General features: G+C 35.8%; 1 protein-coding gene across 3 annotated transcripts in view; it reads right to left on the reverse strand.

The window, feature by feature from the left end:
• GIGYF2 (GRB10 interacting GYF protein 2) overlaps positions 1–15,724 on the reverse strand; it is a 117,238-nt gene that overhangs the window by 76,008 nt on the left and 25,506 nt on the right. For all 3 annotated transcript variants that reach the window (XM_033111969.1, XM_033111968.1, XM_033111970.1), the window contains exons 4-5: positions 7,719–7,848; positions 6,674–6,769 (exon numbers count right to left, since the gene is read on the reverse strand). In XM_033111969.1, the coding sequence (XP_032967860.1) occupies positions 6,674–6,769; positions 7,719–7,848 (226 nt within the window). The remainder of the gene's footprint in view (positions 1–6,673; positions 6,770–7,718; positions 7,849–15,724) is intronic.

Genomic DNA, 15,724 nt, shown 5'->3' on the forward strand with positions numbered 1-15,724 from the left:
GTTTTGATTCTAAATCAAATTGAAATGTGATGTCTATACCTCTTTTGAAGAAATCAACATATAACTGGTTGAAAACTTCTAGTTTCATTATTAAATTTCTTGTTTTAATATATGGGTCACTTTCTCATTACCTGTCTCATTAGTTGTTTTTTTCAGAATTCTACTCAATACTATTTGTTCAGGTAAACTGCAAAAACTTATCAATGTAAGTAAGTTGTTTTCTTTGAGTTTGATAGATATATAATCATATAATTGTTTAACTTCAAAACTAAAGACTTAAGATGTAATCGATAACTAAAAATTAGAGGACAACACCCAACTCGAAAACGCTTACTTCAAACTATATTTTAATAAAACTTAATTTTTAAAAAAAGCTGGTTGAAACAATGCATTAAGCTTTCAGCACAGAGTAACCAGTAGAGTTATTGAATAATGGCCTCTGGGTCACAACTAAGCAAGAGTATGAAGTCTCACCATCTAAATTAATATATTCTAACACTGAAAAATCAGAGGTCAGAGCTAAGTGCATTCTGTATGCCAAGATCCCACGCAGCTGAACACCTCACTACCAAACTGTCACATGAATACAACTCAAACGCACCCAACTGCAGGATGCGGGGCAACTCTCATATGCTTACGTACGTCCTCACACATTGCAGCAGAAAGTGCAAGCTGGTATAATCACCGGAAGGCAATTTTTCAAAGTACATTTCAATGTCTGTAACCTTTGACACAACTACTCCTCTTCTTACATTTGTGAAAATAACATAAGCAGAAAGATCTGTAACAGCCTTGCTGTATTTTTGTAAAAGCAAAAATGGAAACCTGCTTATTATCAACCAATAGGAGCTAACTGAAAAATCATGGTCATCTACACATGGAATTCTACGCTGTTGTTTTAAGAAATAAGGCAACTCTATTAGGTTGAACCGTATGAAATTGCACAAAAACTGCAATTTCATATAGTCAACCTAACATACGAAGATATAAAGCGTAATTGTAGTTAGAAGCAAGGAGAAGCCAGGCTGCCTGAGACTGAATTCTGGCTCCTCTGCTCCACTTCTCTGTCCTCCTTTTCCTCATCTGGATAATGTGAACAGGAGTAATATTTGTATCCACTTCCTGGGATGTTGCAGGTACTGAACACATTAAACAAGTGCTCAGAACGCACCTGACACAAACTAAAAGCAAAGTATTTGCCATTATCTCCCAAAGAGATGCTCAGGTGAAAACAGTGCAGTGCAAACAGTGCGCAGAGCACGCTCCCATTTACGTGTATTGATGTTTAAAGGAATCCATACCCACTTGACCCTTGAACAACATGGTCTGAATTGCACAAGTTCACTTATACGTGGATATTTTTCAATAAATACTGTAAATGTATTTTCTCTTATGATTTTCTTTTCTCTAGCTTACTTTATTGTAGGAATTCAGTACATAAACACATATACACGTGTTAATCAACTGTGTGTGTTATTGGTAAGGCTTCCGGTCCACCGTAGGCTATTACAGTTTGTGAGAAGTCAGGAAACGTACGCCAGGCAGCAAGAAGCTGCCTTAGGTTATTAGAAGTACTCCCCTCCCCATAGGCGTGAAAGGTGGGAAAGTACGTAAAACTCTAGTCTACAAAGATCTAAATTCTTGAAGGGGTGCCTGACCATCCAAAGGACAAACATCAACATGTTAAGAAATCTTTTACCACCTTTAAGCATTGTCCTACTCTATTATATTTTATAAATAACAAAAGGCTACCTACTGTCAGGAAATCCTAAATGATGCATTTTAAATGCTACTGAAAATGGACCCTGATGATAGTCTGCTACTGCCTGAAAAATTCCCAACCCTTACATTAAGCCCCTGTAATTGTAGCATCCAGACTTAATATCTTAAGATAAACTTTTCCATTATAAAAACAAATGAAGATTTGCTCCTTTAGTCATTCTAGAACCAGTTTTGGTGTGTAGGTGCATTGCATACCTAACTTGATTTTTCAAATTGTTAACTACAGTCGCTAGCAGCGTCTATTGAATAATCTTTGATTTTCCAAATGTTTTGTACAGCCACTTACTAAATATTAATTTCTTATAAATGTCATGGGATGTTTCTAAATCATTCAATTACGCATTCTGTTGATTAAACCTATCAGGTTTTGATAACTAGTAGCAAGTCCTCCTCCCTCCTCATTAAAAAGCTTTTCTGACCCAGTCTCTCTCTAAGAAATCATTTCAGGAAAAATAAAAATAAATCATTAAATATATGCATAAACAGCTAAAAAACTTGGAAGAATAATCACAAAAGATTAAAACTGACTGGTACACTGAGCTATATAAAAATTAGCTTCTGTATTTTTTAACAAATCATAAATGAAATTAAATGCAATTTAGAAGTTTAGAAAACAGGTTAGGTTCAACTCATATAAATAATATAAATCAGTAAGAAAAAGATTAGTATCCAAAAGATAAATTGGCAAAGACAAAAAACAAAAAATTAAAAGAAATATAAACACAAACATTTGAAAATCACTGCACTGCACTGGAGAAAGAAACATAGCCTAAAATAATGGAATAACATTTTTTCCAAATTTACAGAAAACATTTTCAATAAAAACCCTCAAAGTTGGAAGTATAGAAGAATGCTTAGTGTACACCATCACTTGTATAAAAAGGGGAGAGATATATTTAATATCTACTTGGAAAAATAAACAAGGCTCTACTAACACTGGCTGCCTTTGGGAAAGGATGAAAGGTAGCTGGGAGAATGGAATGGGAGAGAGATTTTTCTATTATATACTATACAGTAAATTTTGATTTTTAAACCATGTGGTTTATTACTTATTCAAAAAATAAACTCAAAAAAATACAAATACTGAGCATGGCAAAAGGAGTGGTAAAATGTTAGTTATGGCAGCAGTGCAACAAGAGAGATATCCTTATGCAAAGCTTCTTATAAGCAAGTTAGCAATACGTTATCAATTTGGTTTTCTTTCTGTACTTTCAGTTCTAGTCCACTAATCTATATGTCTATCCTTATGCCACAGTTTTGATTACTATAGCTTTATAGAAAGTTCTCAAATCAGAAAGTATGAGTCCTCCCACTTTGTTCTTCTTTACAAAATTGTTTTGACTATTTGGGGTCCCTTGCAATTACATACAAATTTTAGAATCAGCTTGTCAATTTCTACCCAAAAAGTCACTGGGATTTTTGATGGGAACTGTGCTGCCAATCGATCAATTAACAATATTAAATCTTCCCAAGGCTTAATGAACACTGGCGCCTTTCCATCTATTTAGGTCTTCTTTAATTTCTTCAACAATGTTTAGTAGCTTTAGTGTAAAATTCTTACATCTCCTTGGTTAAATTTATCCCTATGTATTTTACTGTTTTTGATGCCACCATAAACGGAATTGTCTTAACTTCCTTTGCAAATTGTCCATTGCTAGTATATAGGAATACAACTGATTTTTGTGTTGGTCCTGCACTCTACAACTGTGAACTCACTTATTAGTGCTAACAGTTTTCTTGCGGAGTCTTTCGGATTTTCTACATGTAGGAGGAGCATGTCGTCTGCAAACCGAGATAGTTTGACTTCTTCCCTTTCAGTTTAGATGCCTTTATTTCTTTTTGTCGCCTAACTGCTGGGCCCAGAACTTTCCACAGAATGTTGGGTATCAGTAATGAAAGTGGGCATCCTTGTCTTGTTCCCAATCTTAGGGAAAAAGCATTCAGTCGTTCGCCAATGTGTACAGTCATGCACATTTCAGTCAACAACGCATCACGTATATACATTATAAGATTATAATGCAGCTGAAAAATTCCTATCGCCTAGTGACATCCTAGCCGTTGTAATGTCACAGTGCAATGCATTACTCACGTGTCTGCGGTGATGCTGGTGTACACAAACCTACTGCCCGTCATATAAAAGTCTACCACATACAACGATGTACAGTACATAATACACAATAATAAATGACCTACGGGTTTATGTTTTTTTACTGTACCCTCTCTCTGTTTAGATACGCAAATACATTGTGTTACAGTTGCCTACAGTATTCAGTACAGTTTCATGCTGCATAGGTCTGTACCCTAGGAGCAACAGGCTGTACCATACAGCCTCGGCGTGTAGCAGGCTCTACCGCCTAAGTCTGTGTGAGTGCACTCCACAATGTTCACACGACAACAAAATCACCTAACTACACATTTCTCAGAACGTATCCCCATCATTAAGTAACACTGACTGTGTATGTTAGCTGTGGGTTTTGCATAAATGTCCTTAATTATACTGATGAAGCTCCCTTCTATTCTTAGCTCACCAAGGGTTTTATCATGAAAAGGTGTTGAATTTTGTCGAATGCTTTTTCTGCATCAATTAAGATGATCAAGTGGTTTTTTTGATTTTCTTATGTTGCACCACCCTTGCATTCTGGGGCTAAATCCTACCTGGTCATGGTATATAATTCTTTTAATATGCTGTTGGATTCTGGCTGTATTGGTATTTTTTGACAACTAAAGATATAAGGAGAAAATAGATTATAATAAAACATACTAAATGTTAAGTAATTATCTCTACATGGTAAGTTTATGAGTGAGATTTTCTTCTTTATACTTTTCTGTATTTTCTACAAAGAATATGAGTATTTTATTGATTTTAAAGAATAAAGAAATCATAAAATCAACATGAAAGACAAACAACCCAACAGAACATCAGGCAAAGGACACAGACAAATCAAAAACCATAATGGCCTACAAGCAGGTGAAACGATGCTAAACCTCACTAGCAACTAGTGAAATACAAATTAAAAACAACTATCAGAGCCATCATTTTGGCCAAAATTTAAAAACCAAGAACTGGAGGGTTACATAAAAATGAGACCTCTCACACAATGCTGGTGAGAGTGCAAACGGCTTAAATCACTATAGAAATCAATATGGCGATACCCAGTAAAAGTTTAAAAAAATGCAAAGAACCAAAACCCAGCGATTCCATTTTTACAACACGTTATAAGAATGCTTACTGCAGCACAATTTATAATAACAAAAATTCAAAACAACACAAATATCCAACCAGAGATTAAAAAAAAACGCATTTTTCTCCATATGGAATACTATAAAGTAGAGATGAACTAAAGCTATGTATAGCAACATAAATCTAAAACTCATTATTGAAAGAGAAAAGCAAGCTGAAGAATTAAAAACTATAGTATGCCATCTTCAATATAAAATTTATAACCCTACAAAATGAAACTTTTATGGCTTATGAATACACAAATATGTAATGAAAACGTTAAAACATGAATGAGGGAGAAAAAAATAAATAAAACATGAATGAGAAAAGTAATCCAATTCACAGTAATCTCTGGGAAGGAACGGAGGGATACACCCAGGCAATCTCAACTATCTGAGAAACTTTATTTCTTAAAACAGACACAAATACGTCATAATTTTAAGATTTAACATACATGAGTTGTAAATACACTGGTGTTTGCAATAATATGCTCCTTACTTATCTATCTGAAATACTTCATAATAAAAATATTTTTAAGAAAAAGTAAACCAAAATATTGCTAAATGTCAATTTTTTTGAAAAGAAACTTTTCAGCAATCAGTAGAGACAGGACTCTCTTTCCTATATACTCTTTACAGCAATAAACACCTTTTGGTCAATGAAAATATCTGATGACCCTATGTGATAATTGGGTTTCATGAATAAAGATGGAACTAGAAGAAAACCATAAACAAACAAAAATTGCTTATGAAAGTATGGTGCTGAAAATCACCAAAGATTAATATTGCACCTTTCTTAGAACCTAACACAGTTGTACTAGAGTTCTTTTAATAAGCTTTTCTTTCATAATAGAGTGACTTCCTCATGTAAAATATGGCAAGAGTATAGAGGAAACATCCAGGGTTGTCACAAAAGTAATAATGAAATGTTCTGGAATTAGGTAGTTGTGATAGTTATACAACTCTGTGAATATACTAAAAACCACTAAATTGTATACTTTAGAAGGATGAATTTTATGGCATGTTATTGCATCAACAAAGCTGTTTTTTTTAAAAAAAGTAATGATTCTTCATTTAAAGTGGCATTCCAGCATCCAACAAAGCTCTCGTTTCTCCATTTTACTTGAAATCAGAAACTCGCTTATTTATCTTTGGACATAGTATACTATAATAGGACAACACAAAATCTACTTTTCAACCCAAAAGTCTAATTTTCTCATAATATCACTTAAAAAATTGGTGACAGAAAGCATTTTTAAGCACATTTTAAGCTGAAGATCTACATTTTACTCTTGTGGTAGAATGCATTGGTGAAAGTTCAGGTTGCCATTACTTCTGAAAAAGTCTTTTTCTGAAAAAAAAAAAAAAAAGGCCCTCCTTCCCCCACAAAATAACTCTCTCTACTCACATGAGTTCTAAGGGATGGTTGCCATTGTCCTGAAGGATCTAGAAACATTTCCTTATCTCTACATAACACTCAGCTGCTTCAGATCTAAAGCAGAATCTAGTCAACTAAGAGAGGCATCCACACACCAAGAAAACAGTAAGAAGGAAGCAGACCTGTGGGGACACAGGATACTCCTTAGGGCCTCAGTATATCGTAACTTCCTCTTTTCACGCCTCAGTGGGAAGGAACAAGGGTTTGACCTAAGGCCCACAGCGAGACACAAACCTGTTCTTCTTCCGTGAAGGGTACAAGAGCCAACGGCGGCAGGGGCTCCTCCTGGAGGATAGGCAGAAATTCTTTATCCAGAAGGTCTGAAGGTATCTGTTTGTCCAAACACATGACCATGAGATTAACGCTATCCCTCCAATTCAAGAAGGTAAAACAAGAAGAAAAAAAAAAAATCACTCTTCTGTTTATCTGTTGCTAATTATTATAAATATGGATTAAAGTTTATTCAGACACAAGTAACTTTGGTGGTACTTACACATTCTGAGGGGTCAAATATTAAAAACCCCAGTCACCCACCCCATCTTCCCATCAGATATGATATAGCACTAACTCCAGTATTCCAGAGTGCACAGTGGAAGAGTAAAAATCTCTACATTTAACTCAAAACCCAAGATACTAAGGAAAGTTTTATAAGCAACTCTATCTATCCTCAGCAACCATCATTAAAACTGGAGCTTCTCAATCTACTGATAAAATTAAAAACAAAGTATATTTTAAAAATAGAAAATACTATTTCTCACTAGTCAAATCAAAGTTTACTTTATACTGTTTGTGATTTCATCATTTATAAGTGACACAAATGTGGCATCACATTTTAAGATTCTCTCTCCACTAAAAATTTTATATCTCACTCAAAAACGAAAAGAATGAGAGCAACAATTCCTCTTCTTACTCTTCTAACTTCTAACTGGAAAGAAGAGGTGCAATAAAGGGAGAAATTCTTCCTTTCTCAGCCATCAAACTGGGATAGAAATAGACATGCAACAGAAGCTAAGAGGAAACTAATTAGACAAAACGTTAAGTGCTGACTATTATTTCTTTTTCCATGAAGCTTTCTACTCCTATAATGAAATCTTAGGTCTTCTCTAAAAAATGGAGTACATTACACTTAGAAGAAAGAGCCTCTGTTAACTATTGCAGGTTTCAAAGCAGAAAAAAGTTAAGTTAGAGAGAAAAACCATGGGTATTTCATGTCGTCAGTACATCATTGTACATACCCCAAAACTCATTCATAATTCTAAACTCTTTCCTACTTTTTTACCTTGTTGTCTTTAAGGAAAAGTGCTAACATTTCTTCTCTGCCATAACGATAGTCTGCTAATTTATACTTCGGCAATGCTGGAGAAAGAGGAGGGGATGTAATGCTCCCACCACTGGACAGAGCTCGGAGCCTAGAACAGGAGACACAAAGAATATATAAAAATGAAAATTTTTATATAAAAATAAAAATTTTCTGGAACTATGAACTTTTTATTTTTATATAACATACTATAAAATTTTTCATTTTTATTCTCGAAAAGAACAGAAAGAAATCCCATTATGTCAAGGCATCCAAGATTTTAAGAGAGCAGTTCATTGAGAAATAACTAGACAACCATGTGGCAATTCCTTAACTTAAAAGATATTGTGGCATGTCCCTGAGAAAGTTAGGAGGTACGGAGGGGACACTTCTCCAAATTAAAAAAGTAACATGATTGAAACAAAAGTGAGATATCACCTTACACCCATCAGATTAATAAAAATTAATAAATCTGACAATTCCACTTGTTGGTAAGGATGTAAAACAATGGAAATTCTCAAGTAGTATTTGTGGGATTATAAATTAGAACCACTTCAAAGAATGATGTGCTAATAATTAAAATATGTAACAAAGTATGCTATACAAAAGGCAAAATACAGCTTATAAAAAGATGACATTTTTATATATAATTCATATAAATTTGCAAACAGGTTTATACTGTTTAAGAACACATAACAAAAACATAGCAAAAGCATAGAAACAAACATGAACTGACAAATACAAAATTCAAGATAAAATTCTATCTGCAAAGGGATGGAGAGTATAAAGGGTGCTTCCATTATAACTGCAATGTTTTATTTTTTCAACTTGGTGCTGAGTACATGGAGGTTTGTTACAATTTATACTTTTATATGTCTGCAATGTTTCATAATTAATTTTTAATGAAAGCAATTAATGATCAGTGTAGAGAATATGAAAATGCAGTGAAGAGTGAAGTACAAAAATATACAGAAGCTATATTTACTGTTAAGAAGAAAAATATAAAAATATACTCTGAGCTCATAACAGCAGTTGCCTCTGAGAAATGGAACTGGGGAAAGAAGAGCATTTTGTTTAATTTCATGAGATGTTTTTATTAAACACACACACACACACACACACACACACACACACACGGGAAGGGAAAACCTTAGCAAAAACTGGCAAGAGAAAGATGCTATTCCAGCACTATGTCAAACAGCAAGTAGGAAAACTAGTTATCAGGAGTAGCTGGTCATCAGGAAGCTGCCCAAAGTTCTATAAAGTAGCAGACACCGAGGGCGAAAGGGACCAAGGTACTTTGACAGTTTAGCCTAAATTTTTCTTTAACAAAAGAAATTAACAAAATTGTGCTTCAACAAAAGGATTAAAAAACAACAACCCAGAATCGCTAAGTTTTATTCACAAACGTAAAAAAGAAAGGAATAATCTACTAATTACATATTTAAAAATATGAAGGCCAAGCACAGTAAATACTTGAATATTATTCAAAAGTGGCAGAAAAATGTATGCACAGGTATAAAAATGTGCATACATATAGAAGCACCAAAAAACCAAAAAAAGGAATTTGTATTAGTAAAGTGAGACTACATTTTTTTTTCAATGTTTCTATCTTCTCTTTCCACCTTTTTTTAAAAACATTAAATATTAGATAATGGACAATTTTGAATATAGACAAAAGTACCAAGAACATAAGGAACTCCCACAGACCAACCACCCAGCCCCAAACCAACAATCCACGGCCAATTCCCGCTCCTTCTACTGCCCCATCTAATTAATACTCCTTTGATAATGTTAAAGGAAATCTTTGGCTTTCAAGATTTTTTGAAGGAAATTATTTTTAAGTTTGAGAAAATCTTCGAAGTTATCATTTTATCTGTAAATATTTCAGAATGCTATCTCTACAAGATAAGGATTTCTTTTTAAGTCTGGATTTTTATTTTATCCCTGTGATACAGTTTAACACATGTCTGTTCTCTGCATTTCATGTAAGTTGGTCACTGCATGTAGAGACCTAATCAGATTTGGCAAGACTACTTCCGCGTGGCGGTGTGTTACTCCATCAGGAGGCATGTACTGCCTGGTTGGGCCTGTGAGGCTAGCATCCCTTAGGCCAATGCTTAGATCCCTAACTTCACAGGGTTACAAAGTGACTTTATTCTATCATTCCTTCTTTATTTAGAGAAACTAAGAGAAACTTCCCTCTTATACTACTTGGTATCATTACTTAATAGTATACCTTATATAGGAAAGGAAAGAAAAAGCCTTGATTCTTTCTTGTTTGTTTTCAAAAATAATTACTTGGTTCACTAGCATCCTCCGATGATAACAAATTATTTTTTATGAATGTATTTCAACTCACTGTAATTATTCTGAACAATACTGAAATTGTCTCATCTTTGACCATAAGAGACTTCAGATTGGCTCCTGAGTCCTTTTGACACAACCCTCTTAGTCTTTAACAGCTTCCTTTCTACCTGGTACGTCAAAATGTTCCAGGCTCTGCTTATATGATTTCTTGCCTCAGACCTAGAATCAACCATTTCTTCAGGGATCCAGATTCTCTTTACAATATGTTAAGACCACAGTCTGGGTTCTAGGCGTGCTCATTGCTACTAGGTTGGTCTTTTGTTTTTCTTCCCATTATCCTTTGTCCAACTCCTATGAGACATGTTAAACAACCAGGTAAGAAAACAACATGCCCACAAAGGAGTGATGCAACAACCACTGCTAAAGGACCTTCCAGGAAACAGCTTTCCAGAAATTCATGTAAAGTTGGGCTCATTCCTGAAACACTGGAATATCCAGTAAGAACTGAGGCTGGTATTTTTAGACATACATTACCTCATTTAATCTCTGTTAAGCTTAATAAGAACCCCAGTATAACAGAGAAGAAAAATGAAGCCAACAGGTTAAACAACTTGCCCAGTCATAGGGAGTGGTACAAAGATTCAAACTCAGGTTTTTATGATTAACAAGACCAAGATCTTTCCAAAAAGGTCTCCAAATTTCATTTAAAGAGGACAAGGTTTATCCTACTGAACATTAATTTTTATTAGAAATTATTTAAAAATCTTTCTTATACTGAACCAATATACTCCATAATTTCTACCACTAGAGGGCACATCTAAGCACTCTTTAGAGTGAAATCACTCCAGTATTGTCAAATAGTCACTTGTCTCACCAGAGACTTTCCTCATGGCCCAACATCCCTAATTGCTTCATCTGCTCCTCACAAGGTTTCAAATCCACTCAGCACCCAGTTCCCTTCCAATGCGCCATGCGCTTCCCCCCCCCCACCCCCAACTCCACCAAGGGCTTTCCAGTGTCCAGGACGGAACTCCTTATACACAGCAGACCTATCATAAATACCCACAGTGCATTCTCAAGAGATTCCTCCAGCTACTGTGAAGAGACAAGACCGAGAAGGCAAGCCGACAGGAATTCAAAATTCGAGATGGTAGCCTGAAGCAGGATAATGGTTGTGCTCTATTCAATAATCAACAAATCCCATTCCAAGTCCCTCTTCACCTAGAGACAGCTGGGAAAACTAACACATATTTGGGTAATATCCTTTCCTAAAAACCCACCAGTGATCTCTCATTCCTCTAGAATCTCGCTCCACACAACCCTCTCTTCTAGAAATTCAATCCCTCCCTACTTGCTTTCCCCTCAGTCTCTATACATCCAATAGTGGTTCCTTTACAACTCCACTAATGCAGCACCCCTCTCGCCATGCGCCACTGTTCATCCTTCCTCTTTATCTCAGAAACATCTCTGCATCCTCACTTCCCCGTCACTTCCAACCCGATGTCCCCTGGCTTCTCCCCTACCATTCCACTGCTCCAGCGAAGTTCATCAGTGACCTCAACACTAAACGGAAGGGACATTTTTCTACCCTTATCACCTTGCTCCTCCTGGCCATCCTGAGATCTGTCAAACACAGGAGGCCCGTCCTACTATGAGCAGTAACTGACAGGGAGCACCAGCAGGGCCTCCTAAAACTCCATGATACCCCAAAACCTTCACTTGCTAGTTGTTATCCAAAATCCAAACTTCAGCTTATAAAAGCAATTAACAACATCAGTGTAGAGGTATGACGGCGTGGCAGTCAAAGGACAATTGTATAAGCTCGTGATTCTCACTTCTGGCTCTTGATGGCCTTCTGGCCCCTAGAGTAAGACTTTCATATAGAACCACAAACAACCCTCAGGTTTAACATGCCCCAAACCCTATTCAGTTTATTCATCCCAACCCCCCTTCATCATCTGTCTTCCCAAGGCAGGTAAAGACACCACCATCTACTCAGCCACTGGATTAGTTGGGGATCATCCTTTACTCCTCACCTTCTAGTATCTCCCGTACCCAATTACCACGTCCCACCAGTTTTAAATCCTCAATCTCTCAAGCCATTCTGTGATTAACTAAACTGTTACTGTTCACACTTTCGTTTTTACCTGGGCTGTGGCAACAGCATCCTAAACAATCTAACCAGTCATAGTCCATCCTCCGCTTTCCAGACTACCACGAGATGTTTATTTCAAATGCAAATCTGAATTAAAAACTCCCTGCTTTTAACTCTTCACTGACACACAATGATCAAATAAAATCCAAAACTTCTTAACATAGAAGGGATGCCTCCCAGCTCATCTTTTCCACACTTCACGTTAGAGTAAAAACAAACGTCTGGGAGTTCTTCTCTGAAACCTGCAGTTTCTTGCCCCCTTGTACTTTCTGTCCTCAGGAATATTTTTATCGCCCTTTCACCTGGGGAGTGGGGGAGGCAGTGAATGCCTGGGAGAAGAGAGATTAAGTAGAAAGGAGGAGAAAGGAAGAGAAACAGAAGGAGGAGAATTGTGGGGGTCGGGGGTGGAAAGAGAGCAGTATGGGGAAAAGGAGAGAGCTCTACATCCTCAGGGACTTGGCTAGACACAAGTACCTGCCTGGCCCTCACGGAACTAATTGGCCAGTGGGAAAAAAGCTAATAAACAGTCAAGGTTTTCTGGAATGAGAATTAATTATTTTGTTATTTGGACTAAAAACAAAAAATTCTTAAAAGTCCAAATCTACCAGATTTAGAACTAAAAAAAGTTTTAATGTAGTCCTTAATGTTTTGTCAAGGGTGAAGTAAACAGGTAAGGGATGGGAATTAAATTCCTACAATCCTTCAGATGGTCAATCTATCCATATATCATACAAAAGCCTTAGAAATGAAAACTTTTGATTTCATAATTCCACTTCCAAATAATTAATCCAAAGGATCAGCAATACAAATAAAACTGCTCAAGGATGTATATATGTATTTACAATTGCAAAACATTAAGAACAACCTTCCTTTCCAACAATTCACCTATTCAGTTCACAGATATTTGAGTACCTACTATGTGCTAAGAACTGGAGATACAGCAGTGAACAAACTACACAAAAACTGAGACCAAAGTACCTGCCCTCAATGGAGTTCACAGTCTAGTGGGAGCTGGAGGATGGAATATAAATAATAACGAAAATAACAGTAAAATATTTGGTATGTTATATTTTGTTATAGACTAGGGAGGAAAAATTAAACAGGGTAGGGAGACACGGAGTAAAGGGAAAGTGTTACATAGATGGTCAGGAAAGGTCTAAGGTGGTAACATTTGAGAAAGACGCAAAGTGACTACTGTTTCATACCTAGAAATGATTTACTTCTCCATTAAATCTATCACACCCCTTAAATTGCTTTGGTGATTATGTAATACATTTCTTTATTCTAAATATAAAGATAAACTAAGACCTAATGATTCCACAGACCTTAAAAAATTAAAAAGTCCATGCTCATGGTCATTCAGGGTCTGTCCCTACCACAATTTTCAACGCTCTCCCATCTTCACTACTATCCCAGGTACAAATAAATAAATCTCTTCATTTTATTCATCTCTTATTGAACATTGTTTTACATCATTGTAAAAATGATGATTTTAGTAAACAGAATGTAGTATCACTAAATGTTTCTGTATGCTTCAGAATTACACACTGATTCAATGACAACACTCTACACTTTGATTCTCAAGTATTCTGCACACAGCTCCTCACCTCAAGTTTCACAATGAATGGAATATAACATGCAGAAAAACACAGCAGCTTTCTAGCTCAGGGTTACCTGAGTCACTTAAGGGTCTCAAATATTCCCTTTGCCAGAAGGAATTTTGATAGATGGTACAAAGAAGGCAGTATGCCTACTTAAACCTCCACTCCTCAGATTACCAGCATTTCAGATGACCAAGGGAAAGCTTCTAAATTCTAATGCCTGCAGGGTAACAGAGGTAACCATTAGGTAAAGCTACTGTTTAAGCACGGGACTGTTAACTGTTCTCTACTGGTTACCTCAATTCAAATTTTTAAAAAAAACACAAAACAACAACAACACTGGGCTAGTCAAACAAAATACCATCAAACAAAACTTGAGAGTACCAATGAAATGGATGTGTAAGCCACTATTGATAGACTGGGTCAGTGACACACTGAAATGCCTCTGGGAATCCATGGTTTAGGGCAAGAGTCAGCAAACTTTTTTCTGTAAAGGGCCAGAGAATAAATATGGGAGTTTTTTGAGCCAGATGGCCTTTGTTTTAACTACTAAACCTTGCCACTGCAGTGTGAAAGCAGCCAAATGTGGAAACAAATGGGTGTGGCTGTATTCCAATAAAACTACTTACAAAAACTTTATTTACAGCCACACAGGCCAATCCGGGGTGCAGGGCATCAAGCTAAATGTGTACTGACTCTAGAACATGACCAGGAGCTTTCGTCTATTGTTTGGCTACATTCTTGGAGTTGTTACCTGGAGTCTTTTTGTTACCTCTTTATGGAGAGATACTGGAGGAAAAACACTTCCTTAAATTAGATGACGATTTCTATCATGTTTTTACAAAGAAAGAGACATGAGAATGTAAATACAAAAGAGAAGCAGTTATAAATTCCAGATAAAGGCCGAAGAGCAGCACACAAATGGTTAACAAATAAGCTATTTAAATCCACCTGGTAAAGGAAGTTAGGAAGATGTGAATAAAGAGTTAGCTACAATAATGTTCATCAAAAATATTTTTATAATAATGAAAAACTGAGAACGGCCTATATATGTGACATCCAGAAGACTAAATGATGATACATCCATACAATACAACTATTTAATAGAAAATATGTATTAATAAAGATACTTTTGATGTGGTTATTTTTTTAAAGTATGTTACAAAATTATGTGTACAGTGTACACAGTGTATGATCCCATTTTTGTGAAAATAAATGTATATATATACAAATAAGCATACATAAAAACACCTGGAAAGGTAACACCAACCTATTTACAGTGGTATCACAAATGGTGAAATTAGGGTGATTATATCTTCTTCTGGCTTACTTGTAATTTCTAATTTTTCTAGAAACATATACAGGTATCCCCCACTTTTCAAAAGTTCGCTTTACGCCACTTCGCTTTTACAAAAAAACCTACATTAGTACCTGTTTTTGTTAACTGAAAGAAACCCAAAGAGGATTTTCACTTTTACAAAAAAAGGCAACTAGCGAAAACAGTTTGGCAGGGCGGCAACACAAGCAGCAGAGAGACCCCCGCCAAGCTCTTTTCCCAGGATCTACACTCAACATCTCAGCATCAAGCCATCAGAGCTTGATTCTGTGCATCCCTTAGCAAGATGTGTCCCTAAAGTAATTGCTTCTTTGCTTTATGCCATTTTGGCTTATGAAATGTTTCATAGGAACACTCTACTTTTGGAAACCTATATTGATTTGATAATAAGAAAAATTTTTTAATTATAAATATAAAAATAAAATGTAAATATAAAAAATTATTTTTAAAGAACTAAAATAGATGCAGTATTACTTGTATCAACATTTCCAAAATAAACTCTCAAAGTATAGAAGTTGCATCAGTTCTTAGAACTTCAAATAGCGACTTCTCCTCAGTCTCCAAATACTAGCTGTTAAGGACCAAG

This window comes from Rhinolophus ferrumequinum, chromosome 8 (assembly GCF_004115265.2).
Source record: "Rhinolophus ferrumequinum isolate MPI-CBG mRhiFer1 chromosome 8, mRhiFer1_v1.p, whole genome shotgun sequence".
NCBI lineage: Eukaryota > Metazoa > Chordata > Mammalia > Chiroptera > Rhinolophidae > Rhinolophus > Rhinolophus ferrumequinum.